Source organism: Kryptolebias marmoratus, linkage group LG15 (assembly GCF_001649575.2).
Source record: "Kryptolebias marmoratus isolate JLee-2015 linkage group LG15, ASM164957v2, whole genome shotgun sequence".
Classification (NCBI taxonomy): domain Eukaryota; kingdom Metazoa; phylum Chordata; class Actinopteri; order Cyprinodontiformes; family Rivulidae; genus Kryptolebias; species Kryptolebias marmoratus.
Window position 1 is genome coordinate 20,615,562 of NC_051444.1, and position 26,356 is coordinate 20,641,917.

At 40.2% G+C, this 26,356-nt stretch overlaps 1 protein-coding gene across 6 annotated transcripts in view; it reads right to left on the bottom strand.

The window, feature by feature from the left end:
* The window catches only part of dpy19l3 (dpy-19 like C-mannosyltransferase 3), a 51,614-nt gene that overhangs the window by 3,517 nt on the left and 21,741 nt on the right, over positions 1–26,356 (bottom strand). For 4 of the 6 annotated variants that reach the window (XR_005234137.1, XM_017419614.3, XM_017419613.3 and 1 more), the window contains 8 exons: positions 25,908–26,066; positions 23,575–23,706; positions 21,166–21,277; positions 20,559–20,615; positions 20,163–20,245; positions 9,682–9,814; positions 5,269–5,427; positions 2,758–3,002 (listed from right to left, as the gene is read on the bottom strand). Coding sequence is in view for 5 of the 6 variants with exons in the window: in XM_017419614.3 (XP_017275103.1) it covers positions 2,799–3,002; positions 5,269–5,427; positions 9,682–9,814; positions 20,163–20,245; positions 20,559–20,615; positions 21,166–21,277; positions 23,575–23,706; positions 25,908–26,066 (1,039 nt within the window). In the remaining variant the exon portion in view is untranslated. The remainder of the gene's footprint in view (positions 1–2,757; positions 3,003–5,268; positions 5,428–9,681; positions 9,815–20,162; positions 20,246–20,558; positions 20,616–21,165; positions 21,278–23,574; positions 23,707–25,907; positions 26,067–26,356) is intronic. The other 2 variants (XM_017419616.3, XM_037980056.1) reach the window with 1 other exon arrangement.

Here is a 26,356-nt window from a genome sequence, read left to right on the forward strand (position 1 = left end):
ATCACACACTCCCCCCTCCTCCCTCTCTCTCCCCCTGAATTATTTTGGATTGCAGCGAAGAATCAGTGCAGTTGTCAGCCTTCTGCAATTTCCTCACCACTTACATTATTCATGCGTGTTTGTACGCAAGAGCGAGAAGAGTGAAAAGGTTGAGGCCGCCGCTGATGAGAGTCACAAAGCCGACAGAAGGAAAAAAAAAACATGACAGCAATCACAACAACAAAAGTGTCACAAATATCAGCAGGAACCAGCTCTGACCTCAGTTTTACAAGAACGCGTTTATCATCCCTTTTCTTTGTAGGGATAACTGAGAACATTTAGTTTGGCGACTAAGAAGTACCAACATGTGAAACCACTCTGAATCTACTCCGAGGAGACAAGCACTCCTGACCCGTCACACTGATGCTGACTTCTCAGAAAGCAGAAAACAAAAGTGCTACGAGGGGGAAAGCAACATTCATTAATGTGTCTCTTTATGAAAGACAGATTTGCTCTGAATGGAAAATGCAGAACAGACAAAGAGTGGAGCAACCACTTCCATGGCACTACGAGCAAGCTGCTAGCTTTGCTCCTCTTCACTAGATGATGACCCCGCTTTGCTCTCCATGACCCATTAGGACGTGGTTGGATCACAGCAGGACTGGAAAAGCTCTTCAGTGTGACACTTCTACACTCTTAGTACTTATACAACATGTTTTTCCTGCCATCTTCTGTGACCCGAGCACAATGCTATTGCCAGGGGGAACAGGTCTGTGTTAGGTGGTTTCTTTGACCCTGTCACGATTCACTGCTGTAGCCTAGACATGAGGCCAGTCCTGCTTTAAATTCTCAACAGCCAAATCATGCGGGCCCCACGTCATGAACATGCTGCCACCACAAAGATAAACCACCACGCTGCAGCCGTTTTGTCCGATTTCTATCACACTTATTGGGGAGCCCACAGCAAAGACCATCCACATTCTGGCTGTTTTTTATTTTTATTTATGTCATCTGAATGGGGCCTAAATCATTTGATTTAGGAAGCTTCTGTGACTGATCCTGCACACCGTCTAACTGGTCGGACCTAGTTCCGGATTCATAAGGATCTGTTCACTGAGACGACTTGCTGATGTTAGCGATGCAGGTAAACACTGCATGATGTTGTACTTTACAGATGGAAAACAAGCAACTTGTCTGCTTACTTAGTTTGGCCAGTTGTGTGTCTGTGACTGATTTCTTTAAAAACAAACTGATGGAAATGCTAACAATAAGCAGGGCAGCCACGATGGGTTCTAATGTCCGAGTTAGAAGGATTTTTTTTTTCAAACTTTCTTAGTTAAAATTTAACTTCAGGGGACAATCTAGTTGATTTTTTTTTTTAAGTGTGAAGTCAAGTTTACCATTTCCATGTTAAAATGAAATGCGTCATAAATAGCACTTGCAGATTTTAGCTTGTAAGCAACATAGAAGTCATAACTCTAATCCAGGAATGACATCAGTGACTTAATTGTGCTTCATTTAGAAACACTTGTGTTCAGTTACCAAGCTAAGAACCATCAGCACTACAACTCAAAAATAGGTTTCTGTGAATGCCACGCTTTAAACTACCATAGCAACAAGTTCACTAATAGGGATTGGACAGCAATATCTGTGGGGCAAATTTACTGAGATACAAACTCATAGAAATACAACTAAAAAATGCAATTTCTTTAGTTATCACTGCAGCTATCATCACTTTTTATTTGATTTTGAGGATGGGACTGGTCAGGAATCTGACTTTCCGAATCAGAATTCTATCTTAGGGCATCGTTCCAGGAAATGTTTCTGACGGGGAACGCTGAAACGAGGACTTCAGAGTACAAACGAAACACAACACTGGTCTTCCAGTTGCAACAACTTGAGGTGAACTCTGTGTGTGAACAAACATTTCAATCAGCTGGTGAGCTCTTCCACATGTGAGCAGATCTCCTTACAAACAAAAACAGACCAATCACCAACAAATATAAAAAAACAAACAATCAGAACCAGTCTTTGTCACCTCAGACATTTGCTGCCTTGTGATCGTTGGAAGTGTTGGAAATCTTGTGTACCAGTCTAAAGAACAGGTCAAACCACCTGAGATCAGCAGCAGGTTTATCCTTTTAGCCGCCATCCGGAAGATCAAACTACTAAAAGCCAGCTATCCGGCCAACAAAAAACTGGACTGGAATGATTTAAAAGTTTACCTTTGTGTGTGTGTGTGTGTGTGTGTGTGTGTGTGTGTGTGTGTGTGTGTGTGTGTATATAACCCTACGATCTCAGTCCTATTTAGTTAGATCTACTATTTTTCTTAAAATATAATTCTGGATTTTTTTTTTTCTTTCAACTATTCAGTGTCTTTATATTTAGTTTTCCAATTCTATTGTACCTACATCGACTTAGCCTATTACTGTTGTGCTAATCAATACAAACTGGATTCTTTTACTTTAACCCCATCAATACATTTTATAACTAAAAGAAAACATGACTGTGGAGTCAGTTTGACCTTTCAGGAGTCTATCATGATTATAATGTAAATCCTGGGTTGGCTTGAACTTGCTTCTTTTCTTTTTGATGACAAAGAGGAGCTCAGCAGCAAACAGCTGCTTCAGCCCTCCACAAACTAAAAGATTACAACCCAACAGGCTCCCTGCTTTGACATAAAAGTTCACAGAGCCACTTAAAAAACATTGTACAACTACAACGGTCACTATCACAGCTGGATGCAGGGCAGGAAGGAGACTAAAGATTCAGTCCCACCGTTTCTGCTCTATCCGACTCCTCTCTGGGCTCTGATTCTGCTACTGTGTCACCCCAGGTTCTGAGGAGCCCTTGGCACTTTTCTTGCGCTTCTTCTTGAGTCGGTACACGTAGAAGGTTTTGTTCTGGAACGTTCTGGCGAACAGTGCCGCGTAAGCCGCCGCGTCCGTCTTGACGGCCTCACAAAATCGGGGGTGGGGAGCCGGGACGAGATCGGGGTCGTTCTCTCCAGGTCCGTCCATGATCTGAGGAGAGGGAAAACGGCAACCACAGGAAAGATTAACGAACCGGTGTACGGGGTGTTTTAATTAACGTGTCATCAGGCAGGTAAGTCAGACAGCTTGTCAAAGTTGCACTCTGCAATTCTTCACTCTGCTTCGGACACGAACTGCATCACTGCTGGACAGCCTTGAGAAGGACACAGCCACACTGACTTTAAGTCTTAGTAAATATACTGATCTAAGAATATCGACTGCTGTATTGATAAACCGTCTGCCACAGAAAGCCTGACCTGCGCTTGGAGATACCGAGCTGAAGGACAACTTTTCTGTAAGAAACTCCAGGAAACAGGTTTCCTACAGTTTCCATTTCAAACTTTCAAACTTTTTCAAACTCAAATTCTTAGCTGTTCTTCCCCTATTTTTTAGTCTGTAAATGTATTGTAAATGTTTATACAGTGCTGGGGGTTTTATTATATTTGAGCTTCAAACACAATGAGAAATGACAAACTGTCCACAGGAGATGGTCATTAAAAACTGTAGGACCCAGATCGCCAGCAAAATTTAATCACTTGTTTGTTGTTGCAACCCAACTTTTCTTCCAAATCTGTTCATTAGGTTTTAAGTAATCTTTCTAACAGATGGATGGACGGACAGATAAACCAAGCAACACTTCTTCCTCCTTGGTGGAGGTAATGATGTGTATTTGGTAAAACATTGTTCTCATTTATAGTAAAATGGTGAAGTTTTGTGACTTAAAAGTGCAATATTGTTAAAGTAACAAATAATTGATAATCTGCAGTTATACGGCTATTAATCAAACAGATAACTTTATAAATGTCACATAAAAACTCCTCTGAACGGTTGCAAAACCACAAGAATCAGTACTTTGTGTTCATCGTCCTCAGCATCTCTATGTGAAATCTGGATGACCCCGATATATTTTTTCCCCACATTTTCATTGGTTTTAAGGCAATTTAGGAGGATAAACAACTTCCTTCTACTGCAGGAAATGTACACAAGTGTTTTTTTAACACGGCTGTATTACTTTAGACTTGTTTATTTTGCCTCGTTAAGATGGTTGATAAGACAACCATCCCTTCATTTTCTTTATTCACTGTTTTGTGTAGGGTTGCCTACCTCCAGCAGGTATTTGGCGAGAGGTGGGGTTCACCCTGGGTCACCAGTCCATCACAGGTCCACATACAGACTAACAAGACACACAACCATTCACTTCTAGGGATAATTTAGAGTTGTTAAACAACCCAACATGCATGTTTTTGATCAACATGAGGAAACCAGAGTACCCAGGGAGAACATGTAAACTCCACACAGAAAAGCTGCGACCCGCCAGATATAAGGCGACAGCTCTAACCACTGCTCCACCGTGTCACCAGCTAGAAGACATCTTTTATGTACAATCAATTTCAACTTTGAGTTAAAGCATTTTTATACATTCGTACTGTTATCTTATAGGATGTGAAATTTAAAATCTGGAAACACAAATGTACTGTTTTAATTCTCCCATAATTATACTTTTCCTTAGTTCTTTCCGAGATCCCATAGAAACCATGGGAGAATGTTTGGTTTTAAATGTTTTAGGAAGTTATGTCTTTAAACTGTTATTTGAGGAGACATCCACAACAAGCAGGAATGTGCTGTATTAGCTAAACCTTTGAGTGATAATGACAGCTTAAATTTATATATAAAAAAAGCAATTCAATTCTTTGTGTAAGTAATATTACTAAGTAATAATACTACTACTGCACCGTGATGAAAGAGAGGAAGATGAGGAAGAAGAACTGAAGGCAAAAGAGTAAAAGACAAGTAGTAAATGGAAAAACAAACAGTGAAATTAAAGCCAGAGTGAGAGGAGACACAGAGACAGACTCCTAGTGTTATTTTAATAAAGCTGTCCACATGTCAGATGTTGTGGATACTGTGTGACATTTACAGTGTCACAAACACACAGCCACTCTGCGCTTCAGTGTTTCATGACTCCTGCACCACGAGGCCAGACTCAAGCTCGTCTCGCCTCTGGTAATCCAAAGAGCCACCGAGCCACATCCAACACAAAAGTGAAGGGGAGGAAAGGAGGGAGGGGGGAGAGAGGGGGGGAGGCGTGAGCGACAACGAGAGAGTGAGAGGCAGCGCTGCGCAGATAAGAAGTGAGACTATTGATCTCTCTGCGGAGGCTGAGAGCTTCTACAGAACCACAGAAAGTGACAGAGGAGAAGGCACAACCAGACACGCGCACACACACACAGAGTCACGGGGATTAAATGCCACCCACATGTCCGTTAGCCAGGTCGAGCAGGTCCCGCAGTCTGCAGCCTCGCCTGTGCCTCCGCTCGTAACAGATGCTGTTCTCCAGCACCACGTAGTCGGCCCCCACCGCCCTCAGGATGTCGTACACTTCCTCTGGAGGCCGCCGAGCGTACACCTGATACACCTGCTCACACACACACACACACAGGAGCAAACAGAGGGTTTATTTAGGTTTGCATAGATTATTTTTCTTTTTGCCACCCCCACCAGAAAAAAAAACAAACAAACTATGCTGGAGGGAAGGAACTTTTCTCCTGATACAAATTTAACTGGCACATTTAGCTTTGACATTGTAGTTTAATGAAAGTTGGTTTAGTTTTTAATATAACTTGTTTACCCCCCATCCCCCCCACCAAAAAAAATGTGAACAAAAAACAATTATAAAAGAAAAAACCGGGTGAACAAATCTTTAGTTTTTATTTAATTTGCAGAAACCTACAGACTGTGTAACCCTGCGGTGCTGGAAGTACTCAGGCTCTAAATGGGTTTCAGCTGAAACGAGCAGCGCACCATCAGTGTGACGATCCAAACGGGCCTCTTGACGTCGTTTGGGACTGGAATAGCTTTAATTGAAACGTATTATATTTAATCAAAACCTGCGGTTGGTTTCGTGTTAAACATCTGCATGTAACTGCAGCTTCAGTTGGGGATTTTCAGTATGATGAAGCAGGTTTGCTTCTTACCAGGAACTGGTAATGGGCTAACTTATATACCTGTGGATTTCAAATCAAGATGTGTAAAATACTCCCGCTCAAACAATCAGTGTGTTTAGAAAGTAAAAAAAAATAAAGTTCACACAAGTGGAACTTTTTTTGAACCCTTAAATATTCTCAGCAAATTCTCCCTTTGCTTATTATAAGTTAGAGTTCATGACAGTCAAATCAGAGAAAAGCTGAACTAGTGTGACTTGTTTGGAAGGATTGCAGCAAAGAGACCCTTTTCTCTAAAACAAGAATACAGCAGAGCAGCTTCGGTTTACAGAGTTTCAGCTAAATGAACCACAAGAGACAAACACAGCAATGTTTGGCCATAACGCACAATGCCACGTTTGGCAAAAACCAAACAGCACAAACACCTCGTATCAAATGTCAAGCATGGTGGTGGGAGGCTGATGATGTGTGTGTGCTTCCCAGTCACAGGACCTGGACACCACTTCTCCAAATTATTCTGGAGACAAATGTGAGGCCATCTGTTTAAAAGCTGAAGCTTGGCCCAAACTGGGTGATGAAACGGGACAATGATCCGAAAGTCAGCAGTAAAATTACAATTAAATGGCTTTTTATTTGTTTTTGGAATGACTCCGTTAATCTTCAGACCTCAACCAAGTGAATATTGTGGCAGGACATTAAGGGCTGCGACATGGCTGCACAAAAGTATCCCTTTATATGTGGATCTTCCTAAAACTAATAAAATAAAACCATCAAAGTTGTGTCTATGATTTGTTTGAATGGCAATTTGTTAAAATGAGCCAAGAGGAGCGGTGAATAATTAATTTAATCACAAAAAGGGAGAAGGATGGAAAAAAAAAAAAAAAACAAGCACAGGTGTAAAACCCAGACAACACCAGCAGTATTTTGTCATTTTTTTTAAACATTTAGTATGAGTCCACCACAAAGCAGATCTTTGTCCGCAGTGATTTTTTAAATCTTTTTTAACAGCGGAGGAAAGATTCTGGACCGACAACTGACACGACCAAGAGTGGCCCACACACCATCTTGGTTGTTGGCAGCAACACGCCATGACAAGGAGACAGGTGATGGTCCACAAACACACGAGTGCTGACGCAGGAGGATAGTCCAGCATAAACAAACGCTCACCGACATGAATGGACTGACAGGACACTGACAAATAACAGACAGGTGATCAGCTGACGTTTTAGGGATGATTTCGATATGAAAATCACAGCTGATCTGTGGTCCCACTCTGAATCTGTCATGAAAGTCAAGTCAGCAACAAGGCGGTTCAAAGTGCTTTTTTTCCTGAAATCGCAAGAACAGTGTGTAATCAAGTCATTATCAGTAGCACCCAATGGTATTCATAAGTCCTTTACTGTTCTACACGAGTGGCACTCTTGGATCAGTTGCCCCACAAAAGCTCACAAATGGCAACTGAGATAATTTTGAAAAGATCCGACTATGCAGATGTGGAGATAATCTATAGTCCCAGTCACTCAGACAGGTCTGGTAATGAGTAGGCAGCAGTGTGTTGTTTTCCTCAATTTCATTTCTTATGGCCTGTTAAATCATGAGAAGGCTGTGAGTGTCGAGCCATTATTTCCTGTGCAGAGAATGGAACTGGAGCTTGAAGCCGTACACAGACATGGAAATGAAACGCAGCTCATCTATAAGGAAAGAAAAACAGATTAGACCAAAACACTGCTTTGTGAGCTCTTTGTTATGGCACCAATGCCCCCCACCCCCCTTTTCTCAATTACACCGAGCAGATGCAGCGCGGCCCCGCTATGAGCTCTCGGAGAGCACGCAGGCGCTGCAGATCACTCTGGAACTCTACCTGATTTTAAGTGTGGCGTGTTCCACTCTGAGTTGGCTTCAGGTTTAACCGCCACTTCAACGATCGCCACCTTATTTTGTTCTGAGCTGCACAAACAGAAAGCTAGCTCCGCCACCGCCGTCACGCTGAGTGACAGAGGCTACTATCAGGGACAGCTACAGCACAGTAAATGAAAGTACCAAGCATCACGGGCTGGACAGTTCCACAAGGGGAAAAATAATAAAATAAAAAAAAAGTTTGATGAAGATTTAAACAGCAGAAACAAAGAGGCTACACTGAAACATCAAAACAGTGTCAGCTGCTAAAATCAGAAGACCAGATGAGACCTGGTGGGACAAAAACAAACAAACACAGAGGTTCAGGAGAAAACTTCCCACACAAAGCTGTTCTCATCTACTCACAGAGCATGTGCACTGAGCACATGAATTTAAAACAGTTCATAAAAAAAAAAGGAAATTTATTTTATTTGCGACACATAAATAATTCCTCCCAAAATAAGAATTGAGAGGATCTTTATATTAATTTTTTTTGACAATGCACTTAAGCAGTTTTTCCTGCTCAGACTGGCGCACGGAGCGTGTTATCAGTGTCGTGGATCATTAATGAGCTCCATACCAGGCTCCGGCCTCGCCAGCGGCTCAGCATGCCTCCCTCCCCGCCGAGATGCAAAACATAGGCTCAGCTGCCCAGAGATGACCTGTACATCACTCCCTGCTCGTTGGGAGGACACTCACTGAATCAAGAAGCAGACTAAACGAAGAACAGTGAAGCTAACCAGAATTTTAGATTTTTGCTGTATGTGACATTTGAAGGTCAAAGAAGAAAAAAAACAAAAAAACGATGAATGACACTGTGATACAAAAAGCATTCTCTCTCACACACACATACGCAAAAAAAAAAAATGAAACAATTATTTTATTAAAAATATACTGGAAACCTATTTTTAAATTAACCTGTAGAAAAACAAACAGGTCTGACGCTTTTCTGATCTACACCAAGACGCCTCGTTCATCTCTCCGTTACCGGAACACGGCACTTTCAGACTCCATTTTTTCCGATGTTTTATTGATTCGCACTTAATGGACACACATTGTACTCTGTTTCATCTCCTGATCTGATATCCACTCGCTAAAGCAGAGCAGGGCCCTTGCATCTGCAGACTATTCCCCGGCCCATGACACGAGACATTAGTGCCGAGCACACCGAGTGATATGGATGAGTGAACCAACGAGCCTGCAGCTGTACAACACATTCCTGGGGGGGGGAAGCAAACACCAACAAGTTCAGGAGAAGTCTCAATCCGGACTCTGGAGTTATAGACTCATCACAGTTCGCTGCTCACATCTGCTTTTCTCTAGTGCTGCTTTTGAAGTACTCTCTAAAAATTTGATACCAAATATGAACTAAAGCTACGTAATGACAGCAAAGAACAAAAACGGTTGAATAGTGGTCAGATGTGTCAAGGTTGACAGTTTTAGTAGAAATACTGTAGAGCTGTAGAGACGAGCACTGACAACTTCATTGTTTCAGAATCATAATATTTGTCACTTTCCCTCAGAATAACAGTCTGAATCAGGTTTTTTTGGTCACAAGATTAAAAAAAAAAGGCCTGAAGTGAACTCACCATCCCAGTGGAGCTTTCAGACCCAAAACTTTCCTGCCTCACGTTCAACCAGGTTGATTGAGCGCGTGCGGTCTAAGGTAAATTAGTCTGATCAATCTTCTCCAATAACACCATTTGCAATCCCTCCACCTGTAAAGCCAAATCCCGTCTCCACAGCCAGTAACGACTACTTGATCATGTCTCTGTGTTGTGTTGAATCTCACAGCCACTCTGGTAATTTTCACAGACTGCAGGCAGCAGTACCTGTCTGGTCCGCTCCCGCAGGTCTTTATCTTCATAATGTGGGTGGTTGGTGAGAACTCTGCCTGTGCACAGCTTGATGCCGGCCAGGAGTTGCATGCTTCCAGCAAACACCGCCTGCTTGGGGGTCTTTGTGCTGTGGACAAACAGAATAGGAAGAATTGTTCATTTCTATAAATATTCCCATTATGTAATGCAGAGACGGGCTTTTGATGAACTACAGTTGGTTGAGAGCTTTCTGGGAGTAAAACAAAAGAAATGAGGAATAGAAAGATGTAAAGGAATAGAAGATTGGAAAAAAAATATTTATAGATCTATCCTGTCATCAGAAAAGTATGACTGAATGTTACTTTGTTTTTTAGCTCCATCATTAAGCCTGCACATCTTTGCTTTCTTTTCTGCTGTTATAATTGGGGCCATAATGATGGTGTTTAAAAGTTTTCCAGCAATTTGGTTTCAAAGACAGAAACTGTCTACATCAAGAGCAATTACAAAAGTGCTCTTTGTACAGATGGGTTTACTTACAAAATAAAATGTAGATAAGGATTAAGATTTGGTTTTGTTGTGTTCTGAACTAATTCCTAACTTACACATGTTTCATGTTCATCTTGGCAAATCAAGATTTTATTTTCAAATTATTTTAAGCCCATCTGACATAGAGAAAAAGATTATTCACAAGTGGAAATCTTTCAAGACATGCCAATCTTTCAATCTTTCAAGGAATGGACGATTTCAATTTCAACCTAAGTCCAAACTGTCCATGAATCAGAAGAATACAACACATCTTCAATCAATCAATCAACTTTATTTCTACAGCACGTTTTAAAAACCACAGGGGTAGCCAAAGTGCTGTACAATAAGATAAAAATAGATTAAGACAATAAGAAGAAAAACATACACATACAAGGCTCACAGCAGGTGTGTTTTAAGGTGCCATACAAGACAAAAATCACGGTGTGCAAAAAGCCAAAGAATAAAAGTGTGTTTTTAAAAGAGATGTAAAAACAGGAAAAGAGGAGACCTGTCTGACACTCGAGGGTAAATTGTTCCAAAGCTTGGAAGCAGCAACAGCAAATGCTCTGTCACCTCTGAGTTTCAGCCTAGTTTTGGGGACTGTCAGCAGTGACTGATCAGCTGATCTTAGGGATCGGGGCGGGCAGTAAGGCTGAAGCAGCTCAGATAGATATGGTGGGGCCAAGTTGTTCAAGCATTTAAAACAAATAACAGGAGCTTCAAATTAATTCTGTAGTGCACAGGGAGCCAATGAAGGATCATCTTACACTCTACAGGCCTCACTTAACATGTTAAAAGGTTAAAGACTATAAACCAATAATCAGAAAACGAAAAATCAAGTGTGACTTGTTCAGAAGAGATGAAAGGAGAAAACTGCTACTGCGTAAAAACAACATGACAGCACAGCTCAAGTCTGTGAGGTTTCATCTGAATGAACCACAAAACCTTAGAGATGTTACTAGATTAGATATTCATTTGCCATCTGTACGCTCACAAGACGGCACGAGTGCGTAGAAAATGTTTGTGTAAAGCTCTTAAAGTGGGAAAAAAAGACCAAAGATTAACAAAAACACTATATGAGAGTTGTTCTCTTTAAGTGAATGGGTAATACACATGCAAGGTACATACTATAAAAGAAAAAATAAAACGAGCTGCTTTTTATTTGAAAATACTGTGCATCAAAGGTGGGTAAACATGTTTATGTGTTTTTCCATCAATCGAAAGCGTTGATGGAGAGAAACTGTTGTAAAAGCGTGCTTTGTGTGATGATACGGTCTGGCCTGATGTGTCTCGGGCTGCAGTTTGAGTGTTTACACCTGAGCAGAGAATGAGCCGGCTGGTGAGTGCCTCTGAGGATATTCTGTGCTTTTTCCCTATGACGCTGTGTGGAGAGGGTGTCTATGGATGGCGGGTCAACTCTCTGCCGTCTTGATGACTTTTTGAAGAGCCTCTCTTTCTCTCTGCATGAGTGGTGCTGCCAAACTAGACAGTGATGCCATTTGAGTGAATGTTCTCTTTAAGTCCTCTGAGTGAGGAGATGGGAGCAGAGTCTTGCTTTCTTTAGCAGCCTGATGAAGTAAAGCCCATGCAGGGCCTCGTTCACTATAGCAGCCATGCTCTTGGTTCACCTCAGGTTCAGTATTATGTAAAGACCAGAAACCTGTAACTGTCAAACCTTTTCAGTTCCTGTTATAAAGAAAGTGCAGCGGAGAAGGGTTTCTACTGATTAGTTTCCTAGTCTATCAATGAGAATATTGTTGATAGTTTCCATGTAGTCTAGCTTATCCTCACCCAAGAGGAGACCTAAGATGGTTCATTCTGGATGCTTAATGATGACACTTGTACTGGGTGGAAACCCAGACATGGATGGATAAAGCCAGATTCCCGCTGTGCCACACTAAAAACACTGTAGACAACTATTTTGTTATGAAAGAATTATATAAAAATATATAGAATTTGTTGTGAGCTTTAATCATCGGTCTGTGGTTGTTCATTGTGACACTCATCGACAGCCAATGTAGTACTTTTATGATCCACAACAAATATCAAGCCATGTCAGAAATATTCTGAGAAAAAAAAACAAAAAAAAACTTGTGCAGTGTGACTGTTGCTGAGGCCAAAGGCTTTCACAGCCCTGAGCAAGTCCACATTCTTTCTTCGTCCCCCTTTTGCTTTCTTTTTCAGTATGAATCTAATAATAAATGCATTAATGCCAGCACTCGCTTTTCCTTCACCGTTGAACAGATAGCTCTGTCAGATATTTGTGAAGTACACAATTCTACTGTGGAAAAAAGTAAAAATCATACAGTCTGGCATCAATTGAACCTAACATCGTACAGCGGGGTGCTATTCGAACTCTCACAGTGTTGCATGTACAAGTCCTTTACAATTTCCACACAATACGGTGTGTGGCAGCCGTAAGGGAAAGGATTCGGGGTTGAGGCAGCAGCCCTGTGATGTTCTTGTGCTGACTGTAAGTTCAAGAGAAACCTTTCCTTCCATCCTCACCGCCTGTGCTCTGTTGGTTAGAAAGTTCAAAATGCCGCTACAGGTAGGAGTTGAAAATCCAAGGTCTGCCAACTTCACACCAGCTTCTCCGGTTGAATGGTACTGAACGCAACCACCTCTTCCTTTGACTGCTCCATTTAGTAGTTGCCGCAGCGAATCATCTGCCTCAATCTCACCCTATTCCTAACTTTGTCCTCTGTCACACCAACTCTTTGCATATCTTTCTTCACCTCTGTGTAGCCTTCCTTTTTTCCTCATCCCTAGCAGTTCCAGCAGCTATTAACCCTCCGCTGAACACGTTCAAACTATCAGACTTGCCTTTTTTAGCTTTCTCAAAAAAACACCCAACCTGAGCTGTCCCTCTGTTATACTCAAACCAGTGTAAACAGAACCATTATCACTGAATCGTATACCAACCCAATGGGGCAATAGCTAAAATCTGAGGGATGAGTAGTACTAGTTTCTCTAGGCACTTTATCGTAAATGAAGTTAATATCACTGGTTTCTTAGGGACTGAGGTGATTATAGGGAATGTTTGAATGTAGGAGTACTGCTTGTGTAAAATACACAGAGGTCTTATGGAACAATGTTCTTGGACAGATGAGACTCGAGTGCAGATGTTTGGCCTTACTGCTCAGCAGGATGATTGACACACACCGCAAACCAACTGTCAAGCACAGGGGTGGAGGACTGATGATTTGATGTTGTTTTGCAGACACACGACCAGGACACCTTGCAGTTATAAAGTCAACCATGAACTCATATGTATACCAAAGTATTATGGGATGTAAACCCAAAATGCACTAACATTGTTTATTTATTTTGTTTTATCCAGATGAAAGGTCAACTAAAGTCGTGTTGTATCGTCATCTCAGTATTGTATTTACCTTATTTTAGGTCTTGGTGAAGAGGGATGTTATTTACTGCAATATGTCTTCTTTATACAAAAGAATCAGCAAAGAGGGCAACTTTATTTTGTACCCATGGCTCCTAAATAAAAATAATCAGACTATATTACAAAACAATTGGAAAATGAATGATTTCTTCTCACGATGCGTTTGGTAACATGACCAAATCTCCTGAAAAACTGAATCATTACAGATGGATAGATGATCATTCCTGCAAACACTTTAGTGTGTGAGTGTGCTGGATCATTTAAGTTACATGTTTGGGTAACATTTTTTTCCCCCTTTTCCCCTGATACTTCAGTTTCTTTAAAAACTACCTTGATGAAATCATCTAAAATGTTTTATTCAAACTATAAGGAGTGTCGACGACACCCCAGCAGCCCGTGCACGCGCAGAGGTGAAGTGCTTCTGAGTGGTAATCACGATGACTGATGGGGAGTTTCAGAGAGTGATGAGGAGTGTTCTTATAGGCTACATAGAAGACGAGACAACTGAAGTCTCCCTTTTGATTGAAAGGTGTGTACTGTAGTTCAATCAGGGACGACACTCAGCTTCTCAGACTCTCTCTAAACTACCACTTCTGTTTGAGTTAGTCACAAGCACACATCTCAGAGACAGCCATTTCCTCGTGTACGGAAGAGGCCAAATGCTGATATATATATTTTTTTTTACAATTTAAAGCATGACTAGGAGTGAAATAAAGGAATCGTGAAAGGGAGTACGACAAAAGGGAAGCAGATTATGCAAGGAATTGATTTTCACTGAAAGACTGATAGACAAATGAGTAGTGGCACATGTTTCCGGGACAGAATGAACAGTAATTTATCTTAATTACACAGACAGATGGACACAGATCCACAAAACAAAAGGAGAAAGACTCAAGCTACTAACACCCGAATGGAATTAGCAGGGGAAATTATGTGAGTTAGTAACGTAACCTTTTTTCGAGACAGAATGAAGTAGTGAGACCTGCCCCTGCCATAAAAATGTCACTATGGGTTATGTGAACAAGCACTTCAAAATAGCTGCGTTTATGGCTTTTTAATAACTTCTCCTCTCTGAGTGAGGGTGAAAAGGCCAAAATCTGTTTGAAGACCAACTAAAAAGCTTTAAATGTCCTTACAAGTCTCTCTACAGTGAAACCACAGAAGCACTCAGCATGCATGATGATGAACGGCAACTCTAATGAACAGTTTCACTGAAACAGTTCATTTTCACTGAGTGATGTTAAAGGACAGGCTCCGAGTGTGCTTTAGTATCAGTTTCCACCTAACTTACGTTGTTTTCTTCATTACTAATAAACACAGACCAACAGGAAGACACATTTACAAGTACACGTACACGTACACACACATACACACACACACTTCTGCATTTCAGGAATGAGCCTGAAAAATATGTTGTAAAATACACTAAACTGTTTTCTTAGTACCAAACTGCAATTCTTATTTTCCTTAAAAGGAACTTAAACAAATGTATAATAAACATGATCAGAGGTTAAATATCAGATCATTTCTGAAGGCTAAACCTAAATGAGATATGGACGTTCAAACATAGTTTCAGTGCCGTCATCCAGGAGGAGCTCGAAGTAGAGAGGTGCTCCATCACATCAAACAGTCAGTTAAGGTGGTTATCCTCTCTGGTCTGGGAACACCTTGGGATCCCCCAGGAGGAGCTGGAGAGTGTCTCTAGTGAGAGGGATGTCTGGGTTTCTCTCCTGGACCTGCTGCCTCTGCGACCCGACAACGGATAAGTGGTGGAAGATGGATAGATGGATGTTCAAAATACAAACGTGCAAGACCAAAAGATGAGGGCCTTCTGTATGCTTGACTTTAGCAAAATCAAGTTTAGTGTAGTTTAAAGCCATTTTTATCATTTCTTAGCTAAGAAAGACTCTGAGAATAACCATCTGACTTCTGACTCCTTCACATCACTCTCATGCTGAAGAATCTTTTGTGTAATATCAGAAGGTACTCAATAAACAGTCTACTGAAAACTGAAAGGCACAGCTACATATGAATAACTACTCCAACTAAAAGCCTCTGAGGAGTCAATCAAAACCACTTGACCGTCATCTGAACTTTGTGTTAATGGAAAGAATCAAGTCAAGAAAACGGGACACTTTGTAGAAACGGGTCAGCAGGGTCAAAGCCAGAGCTCTGCTCACATGGAAGTGCTGACCTACAGCTGGTTCCTTTTGTTTGTTGTTTTACTTTCCATTGGGTCAGTTTGATCTCTGTCTTGTGTGACTAAATGTCATAAGTCTGTCATACAGTACCGCCTGTAATGGTTGTATTGGGCAGGTAGATACCTGAGGTGTGCTCTGGTTTGTTCACAATGAGTAAAGCATTTACAACAAAGCCTCTGTGCTCTTTGCTCAACTGAAAAAAAAACAACAGCAAAAAAACATTTTCGGTAGAAAAAAAAATAAAAGTTTTGTGCCCTTGACTAGTGGCCTTTCAGCACAGACCTGACCCAGTAAACTGAACAAATCAAAATAAATCACAAATATCTAGTGCTTTAAGATTACATGAAAACAAATGCTTATTTTGACATTTTGATAACATTTTACTACAATTTATGAATGCTGGCAGTTGCTGGCTGCCTAAATCAAGCAAACATCAAAAAAAGGGCTCGATTTGTTTGTGGTCCTAGTGGTCTCCACTGACAGACAGCTAGTTTTCTTGTTGAGCGGACTCGCTGGATAAACAAGTCGGGGTAAAACGCAAACATGCTGACTCGTACTGGGAGCCCGTTTCTCCTCTGAATGGCTCGCCATGCTGAGTAGCCACATGAGCCTCCTGAATCTGCAGCAAAACTGCTGTCAAAGCTCTCATTATTAATTTCCACCGCAGACTTCCTAATTCTCTGTATATCTAGACTCAGAGGCACAAAGCGGGGGTGTGAAAGGGGGAAAAAAAAAAATAAAAACATTCCAAAATAAAACATACTTCTTAAGACCGGATTCCCAGCAGAATAGTGTTATCAGAAGGCATCTGAATTTGTTGGATTGTGTTTGATGAGAGCTGCTTCATGGGCTCAAACCAGAGCAGGAACTGATTCTGTGACTTCAATTTTTAAGCTCATGTGGAGTCATGAAACTGATATTTAAAAAAAAGAAAAAAAAGTCTTCTTCAAACTGTAACTTTCTAACTATAATATTCAACATGAAATAAACCCTCCCAGCTGTTGTCTGTACCATGAACCATGCTGGGAGCTCTTTTGGCTGTTCCAGCAGCAGCATGCACTAACCTGCGGCGGGCTGGCTGTTGACAGTACTGAGCCCTGGGAGTCCCAGAATCAGCTGGTTCTGTTAAACCTCATCTGAAGCTACTCCTGTCCGTACTGAAGCTGGTTATAAAACCACACCACAGAGTCCTCCGTGGCCAACGCCGAGTTCATGTCTACGGGCTGGGCTGCAAATATCAGCCAACGCCGTTTTTTATTTTTTAATCGACTCTTTGTTTCGAACGACCTACAGCTACTGTGGGGCTGCAGCTCTTATCATAAGGAAACCTGTGAGTTGTGTTTCTGGAGGAAGTCTCACCAAATGTCACCTTGTTAATCTTAGTTCAAATCTGTAGAAATAGGGCTTACAAAAACCTTGTCAAAGGAATTATAATAATCTGCTCATCAGCCTGTCACATTTCAGCACCTCAGAAAGCACGGAGCAGGAATCAGTAGTTCTTGTGATCGTTTTGCCTCTCATCTAATCTAATCACACATCTTTAACCTAGCCCGAATCTAATCCTGACTCTAACTTGGAATATTCTTAAAATAATACTTAGAAAAACCTTGTCATTAGATAGATTTTAAATGCTGAACTGTGTGAATCTATATTTTTTTTTTTTCTCATTTCGATAAAGAACCACATTACATCCCCTGCAGCTACAATTAGCACAATGAGTCCCTAACAGCTTTACATAAACACACCAGCTGGTCATAAAATATATTGGCTTCTATTTGCATGAATCTGTCCTTGTTCTGCCCCTCATTATTAAACGCTCTGACAATCCCTCATGAACTTTCCACATAAAACTAAATAGCCCCAGACTCAGTCACTTGGAGAATACAGTGCAATATGAGCCCTGTTCTCCATCTTAATGCTTTCATCTGGAATGTAATTAGCGCAGCAGCAAGAAGCTTAGCGCTCCACCCTGCTCTCAGCTCCGACCAAGGTAACTGTTAGGCAGCCCCTAATCCTCAGAGTCTGATAGGATTAGCTGTGGAGGGAAGGGAACCCATGTCACACACGCAAAAACATTCATGATCCAGGCCTCTCCTCCTCCGCTGTCTCCCCATCGCTGCCCCTCCCTCTGTCTGTGCCTTTCCGCTATCTGTCTAATTGGATTAGATCAAAATTCATCTCTTAAGACCTATAACTGGTCTACTCAAAGCCGGCAAGCTAAAAGAACATAAAAGAAAGATTCATTCACATCAGGAGAAAACTGATGTGAACATCTCTGAGAAGAACCTAAACCTGGTCTAATTAGATGTGTTTTGATCAGTCGGCAAAAAAAACGGATTCTACCAAGACGCCAACGCCAAACAAACACACCGAACCTTCACTGCAAATCCTCTACCAGTTCTGAAGTTCGAAGTTCAAGTTAGAAACAATTTGGCTCATTTCTGAGATTCTTCCTCAAACACTCATTTTTCACAGCTTGGGATAAACTTTGGAATAAGCAGGCAAAATATCTTTATGTGTATTTTGCAACTAAATAATTGCAACTGTTTTTATAACAGATTAAGCACATTGGAAATTTTGATTCAAAAATCAATATGTATTCAACTTTTTATGTTTTTGACACCAAACTTGATTTTGTAAAGTATACATATGTGGTAAAAAGCTGATTAGTCTTAGTTTAATTCTAAGATTGTGACATATTTGGAATCATCTCAACCTCAACAACACATATTACACTGTGTAACTTGAAATAATCATCTTCTGTATGATCTTATTAGTCTCTCACATTGTTGGAAAGAAAATTAGTCCAGTTTTCAGTTCATCAAGGCTTGTAGGCATTTATTTATGCAAAGCTCTCAGCACATCCCTTAAATCAGGCTGAAGTCTGAACTTTGGACTATTGATTTATTTTATTTTTTTCCAGCTATTCTGTTGCAGATTCGCTGCTGTGCTTTAGATCATCCTGTCCATGACTCATTTTGGTCCAAACTTCAGCTCTCAGACAGATGGCCTCATGTTTGACTCTAAAATATGTTTTGGTCTACAGAGAAATTCATATTCAACTCAATGGCCGCAAGGTGCTCCTGTGGCTGTAAAACAAGCCCAACTCATCACTCCTCCACCACCGTGCTTGACAGTTGGTTTGTGCTGATATGCTGTGTTTAGTTTTTGCTACATGTGTTGCAGTGGATTATGGTCAAATGTCTTCACTTTAGACCCAGACCAAAGATTTTTTCCAAAAGGCCAGTTAGTGAAAGTTTGTAAACCTAAGGTGAACTCATCAAGTTCATCTGATCAACAGCGCCGCAAAACATTTAGGGATTTTACATTCACGGATTCTGTGCACGGATTCTGTGTTTTAGCCCTTTCTTAGTTAATAATAGTGTAATATATTGTGTGATGCTGTTCATTTAAAGTTGTATTTGTCTAAGAATGACCGAGCCATCGCCACCATTTACAACAATATGGAAGTTGGAAAACAAAAATGATTAAAATGGAAGTTTGACGCAGAAAAACACTTTTTTTTCCTGATTATAATAATATGTTTTGCAATTAGATTTGTTTTTTGTTTTGTAATAAAAAGACGTAGAAGATACTTTTTGAATTCAAAATATTGACAATCTCAAGCAGGACTGCAACCATTTGAAGACAGAAGCCTTTTTTTCAGGTTCAGATTTTGTTTCACACCATCTGTCTCAGCTGTAATGTCTCAGTATGTTTCTATCTTAAGTTAAAACGACTTTTCATAAGCTCTGACAGGTTTCTGACCCATGTTCAACCGATACCTACTGACCCCAACGCCAATTCAAGATGAACTCACTTCACTCCATAAATGGACTCTAACTGGGACAAAAATAACAAGCGCTGTGAGAGAACAGACAACGGGATCGGTTGTTGTGGCTGAACTAAAGGCCTCCCACCCAACGCCCAGTGCTTCTCATCCAACATAATGACCAGAAAGACAACAACAACAACAAAAAAATGACACGAACATCAAAACAACAACAGTGTGCAACCATTCCAAGCCTCAGCTCCACCTCTGCTCCCATCAGGAAAACACAGCCCTGGAGACACCGAGGTGGGTTAGAGCTCCGCCAACAGCTGGGTTTGTTACAGCACCCCCATGTCTTATTCATGACAACCTATCGGCTCTCATCACTCATCAGACAGACACCCCCGCAAACAAGCATCAGTGAACTCACATACCCACACAGACTAATCAGGGACATCAGGCAAAAAAAGGCTGATCTACCAAAACAAGCTAATCAAATTTGCATCAATATAATGTGTGCTCTAGATTTCTAAGAGAGGGTGCCTCTGTGTATGTGTGTGTGTGTGTGTGTGTGTGTGTGTGTGTGTGTGTGTACCTAATCCAGGTCATGAGCTCTACAGTGTCTGGATCATAGAACTCCCTCAGCTCTGATAACTCCTCCATCAGTTTAGGCCAGAACTCAGAGAAAACAAAAAAAAACATGGTAAACCTTGTGATAACATACATTAAGTTAAAAAAACAGAATTCAACTTATTTCTACCTAACAGTAAGTGATAACTATTTAAATTCCCTTAACTTTAAAATAAATGCAAAAAAAAAAAGATTCAGCATTCTGTTAAGATCCACACGCTGATTACATTTCTCTTTCTTTCATTTTCATTTAAGCCAATTTCCCTCCCTCACAGCATTCATTAAACCTTAAACTGACCCCAGCTCAGTAATGAGACTGCCAATACAGCAACGAGCAGAAACCACCAAGAAAATGGCATACCTTGTAATACAGCCAACACATCATGAGCAGGGGAACGGCATTTCTGACAAGCCTCAACTGCAAAAGAAGAAAGGACAAAACTACATTCATAACATTCTATTAGGAGATGACAAAAAGAAACTTAAAGAACATTTAACGTTTGGAAAAGACATGACAAAATATTTAAGTACAGAAACACAGAGGTAAAAGATTGTCTCCTGACTATCATTAATACGACCCTGCGGTTGGCATGTTGTGACCACACTGACACCTAGTGGATTCACTAGCAGCGATATCATGAACTGAGGAGGAGCACACTGTTAAATCAGACCAGCAAATCTTCCCAAATTCTTGCACATATGCAGTGTATAACACCGTTACAGCTGAAAAGGTAAAATTAGGTTTTTATCTGAGCATTCATCAGAGACTGAGCAACAGTAACATTGATAGTTACATTTACAAGCAAAACAATAAAACTAAAAGAAATAAAGAGGAGTAGAACAGTCAGGGGATTTTGATCAATGAATAATACAAACCATATTGATTAGTGAAGCAAAGCACTTGGATTTCATTTTTACACTCAAAAACAAAGCAGGCGAACAGATGAAGAGCAGCTGTGAGATCGTACCAAAACTTTAGTGTTGCAGCGGAGAGCTCGGAGCACCAGAGTCCACAACTCGGTCCCACACACGCCGTAAGCTGCAACTGCACACATGTGGCCAGTCCAAATGTACTTCATTCTGAGGAAGGTTTTAGAAAGAAGAGAAAGAGACGAAAAGACAAAAAAACAAATGATGTTTCACCAACAAATTGTGTTTCACCAGCAGACAAAGGTCAAAACAAGAAAAAGTCCCAGAAACTATAATGGCGCAGGTTTTACAATGAAGCATTTCAATTCTGCCCCATGGACTTCATTATGTACAGCATATGATGGTCTTCAGTCAAGCAAAAGAGGTAGTGAAGTGGTTCTGAAGAGGCTGAATTTAATTTAGTGTCAAACACAGAGTGTTTCTGTGCTGGCCTGAATCATCCTTTCTACAGCAGACTTTAAAACAAAACTAAAAAAAAAAAAATCAAAAAAATATGATAAAATAGACAAAGAAAGGAAAAATAGGCATGAAATAAATGAGTTAAGAGAATGATGGCAAGTACAGAGAGAAAGGAGGCAGAAAAAGAGCAGGATAAAAAACTCAAAATCTGTGAAATGTGATATTTCAGAGGTTGTTTTATTTAAGAAATAATTTATAAAGGTTACTAAGATTTTATTTTCACTTTGTCATTATGTGGTATTGAATGTAGATTATTAAGAAAAAAAAAATCATTATATTATCAGGAAAAAATGAAGAGAGTAGAAATACTTTTCCAAAATCCCTGTATTTATACTTTGCACTGACCACTACACCTCATACCAACTAATGCTCAACACAAACTAAACTATTTACTGGTCATACAGAACACAAAAGTTGTAGTAAATTATATCTCAAATGGTCTATTGTGCTTCGACAGATTTTAAATCCTTGAAGTACAATATCTCCATATTGTTATAAACCTAATACAAAATGTGACTTCCATTAATTTATTTTTAAATAACTGAAGGTTTCTGTTAAATCTGGAGAAAGTGTTCATAAATGTAACTTTTAAACTTTTAACATTTCTTACAAATTCACACATAAAGAAACACTGCCCAGTCATAAAGAACAACACACTCTCTATATTAATAATAAAGCATATTTTAGAACACGTTCACTGTGGCATCGTTTCAGTAGTATGTCATGTCAAAATATTTCATTTGGCTTGCTCAGATTTGTTTTTACTAATAGTTTTGTTAATGATCAGTGAGCTGGACAGCTGCATTGTCTTCTCTGACAAAACCCAGACATACTGAATGGGATGAGGGTTTGGACTCTGTGATGGCCAATTTTATATGGAAAAATTATGTATTGTGCTTCAGAATCAATCCTTTATTATTTGGGTCTGATAAAACTTGGCACTATCATCCTGCCTTTTGCCTGTACAGTTAGGGAAAAATTAATCTACTAAAGAAAAAAAAATGCTCATTTAGAAAATTGAGGTTAGTTGAGGTTGATTTTCTTAGGGTTAGGGTTTCATCACTATCCTTACAGTTTTAAATTAAATTATGAACAATTCAAAACCCGACTATAGTATTTTAAAAGTTTTTTGTTTTTGTTTTTTTTACATGACCACAGGATTCTGACATGGCTGTTTAAGTGATACAAATTTCTCAGAGCAAGGTAGGGTTAATTTTCTATATCTTTTGCCCCAGTCATGAGCGCATCAGCCATTGGCTTTTCTCCCCCCCTCTTTTTCTTTTTAGAGTCTGAATCTAATAACAAAAGAGTTAACATCAGTGCTCGCTTTTCATTCATTCAATATTCCATTCAATATTTGCCGCCTGTTTGTGATGTTAGGCAGTTCTGCTGTGGCAAGAAATCATACAGTCGGACATCTATTAAATCTGCCACTATACAGTGTGACACAGGATACGATCAAGATTTTGTAATATTGAGCTCCAACAGTGGGACATATACAGTCTTCACAACTTCTGAAACCGCAATGTGTACCAGCCTTTTTTTTTTAAATAAAAAGATGCCCTCAATTTTCTGCTGCATAAAACCATTGGCTAATTTTACTCACTCACAACCTTTGTGCTGAAGAACTGAAAAAGCGAGAAGTTTTGTTTTTGTGCTGTAAAAAATGACTAAAACAGTCCGTGCATATTACTGTAACAATAGCATTTCCAGGAATCTGTGTTTTCCCTGTGAGTGGTGTCACATACTGAATGACAGCACAGTTTGGATGAAGCTCAGTGCTGATTAAAGCTAAAGTAAACCAGTACAGCACTCGATTAAATGGATTTAAGAGGCACTTGTATTTAAATTGTGCACATAAATAGAAGGGATTGAGCTGATAAAATAAATAGTAGCTGTGAAAAGCCTTTCTCTGAGAATGTCACCACTTGGGATTGAAGTGTGGATGAGCATGTTCATGTACAGAAGATGATGTGATTAGAACTCACCTCATAGTGCTGAAAGCCAGGATGCCATAGAGCACAGTATGCAACAGATTATAGGCCACATCTGGACGGAAAGCTTCCCCTCGTCTCTCTACAGAGCTTCTCTTCTCTTCTCCCAGACCTACTTTAGGCCTGCTGGAGAGGAAAAAAAAAAAGAAAAAAAAGAACAGTAAGACAAAAAAAACAACGATAATGCATAAAACATTACAGCCAGAAGCTTATAGGAGAGGCAGGAGGGTAGGTGGGTGGAATTTATATGATTCCGATTATTTAGATTTCAGTAGCTCTTATTCAGATTTCATTAGCAGCTTGCACACAAGTGGACATGTAATGATGCACACCCACAACCGTTTCTGTCTGCAGGAGTCAGCACACAGACAAAAAGAGAGAGGCGATTATGTTACGCCCACGTTTTGGCCTCCTGCACCGAATCAGACGGACACTGGCTTCTGCTTGAATATAAATCAAATCCCGCTCTTCCTTCTACGTGAGGTTGGGTATACTGGATTAAATTAATTCCTGAATTGGCAAATAGCCCTTTGTTCTATGAGGTTAGTATTCCAGCCGTCCAGCAGCAGAGGGTGAGTTGAAATGCTAATGTGATTAGTTCAATGCGGCCCCTCACCTTGCACCACAGGCAAATGAAGCTGCGAGAGGCAGCTGGAAGATTATTCTGTTTTTCAAAGCATGAAACAAAATTACGGGAGTAGAGACAAAAGAGATAGTGAAGACCAGTTTGGGTTTTAGCGTCCTGGTAAACATCCTGACCTCATCTCCCAAACTAAAAAAATCCCATTGTTTTTGCAGGGCCTCTAACCCTTCAATTATCCACACTTGACTAACTCCTCTGACCATCCATCCATTATACCGGTTTTACCTTAACACAAAGAGACAAACATTCATGCACCAACAACCATGACCAATTTAGAATCAACAATTAACCTAACACGACTTTGGACAGTGGAAGGAAGCCTAAGCACCAAAAGACAAGGTGACAGCGTTAACCCCTGCAGCACTGTATGCTTCCTTTAACAGCTTTCTAGAAGGACATACAGTAACTTGTACCTTAACATAAGTTTTTAGAATAAAAGTTGGTTGCTGGGCGGTACCGTATTACAGTTGGTAAGCACTGATGCCTCATAGCAGAAAATCCTGGGTTTGAGTCCTGGCCGGTGGCCTTTTTGTGTGGAGTTTGCATGATTTTCTTCCTTAGCAGGTCTGGGTTTTCTCAGGGTACTTGGGTATCCTCCCACAGTCCAAATAGATGAGTGTTAGGTTTACCAGTAGCCCTAAATTGGCCTTTAAATGTGTGTGTGTGTGTGTGTGGGAATGATTGTTTATCTCTGTGTTGGCCCTGTGACGGGCTGGCAGTCTGTCTGGGGTATACCTGACCCCTCCACAATTACTGCTGGAGATACACACCAGCTCCCCACCACCCTCAGCAGGTTCAAGTGGGTATTATGGATGGATAGAAGGGAGCTTGGGTAACTAATGTATAACTATTGTGTGCCTTCACAACATTAACCAATCAAGTTTGATCCAGGGGCATTTTTCTAAAACTCTAAAATGAAAAAAATTATTATTTTTATTCTGGCTGAACTTCAGAGCTCAGCCCAAACAGCAGGACTGAGAGTAAGCTGCCAGTTGTTTTTTTAAGACTGATTAAAAATTAGTATTTTTTTCCCCCCTCCAGTCTGCATGTTGTTGTTATCAGAGCATCTGTGAGAACTGTTACTGCCAGTCAAAAAAAAAATATATGCAGCAACATTATCACTTTTATTTAGGGTATAATTAGTTCAGGTAATTATTGCCAACAACCAAAAGCTAAAGGCGATAATGTTTTTTGCCCATGTCTGCGTGTTCGTTTGTTTGTACCGTTAGCTAAGTATCTCGTGAACCGCTGGACGAATTTTAATGAAACTCAAAAAGTCATTATTGAATGAACATTTACAACTAATTAACTTTCGGAGCCAACCAAATTTAAAGATGGATGCCTCAGCCAACTGACCTTAGGAAACACAAAAATGTCTATAACTCAGTCAGTTTTACAGATACTGAGCTAAAATTTGGTGTGGCAGTAGCTGGAAGTCATATTTGATTAAAACATCTGGACACTAAAGAGGTGAAACTGCAATAACAACATTTATTTACTTAGTATTAACTTTCAGAGGCAGAAGATGACTTGTTTTGAATGGTGTATATTGAAATGCTGAATGTTTTGGAGTTGTTACCATAAAAAAGTGAATGAATTACATTTTCATCTGCATGTGTTAGTATTGTTCTCTGGTTATCAATAACTATTTTGATGTAAATAAAGACAATTAGGCATTACATACCTCAGGTTCTGCAGTACTGCCACTGTTAGCATGCCGCTTAGCAGCACCAGCGTTAGCGTGTAGGGGTATAACAACAACGTGCCAGCCAGACGCTCCAGTGTGTCCAAGGGCAGCAGGCCAAAGGCCTCCTCACACAGATACAGACCTGCGTCAAAATCTCTGGAAGTGACATGGCAGGAAGGATGGAAAGGGGAAGTTGGAAAAGTGAAGAAAAAAAGAATAAGAGTTAAACTATCCAGATGTCTCAAAGAATAAACACAGCAGCTACAATATTCCCCCCAAAAAAGACATATTTAGATTACAATTCCTGTGTCTCTAATAAACAATATAAAAAAGTTTAAAATCTCACAAATACTTTATTTTACAGTTTCTCAACAAACATTTTCAACTGCTAAAAGAAGCAGAAAAAATATCAGTATGTGTAGTTGAAAGAACCAACAAAAATGTCT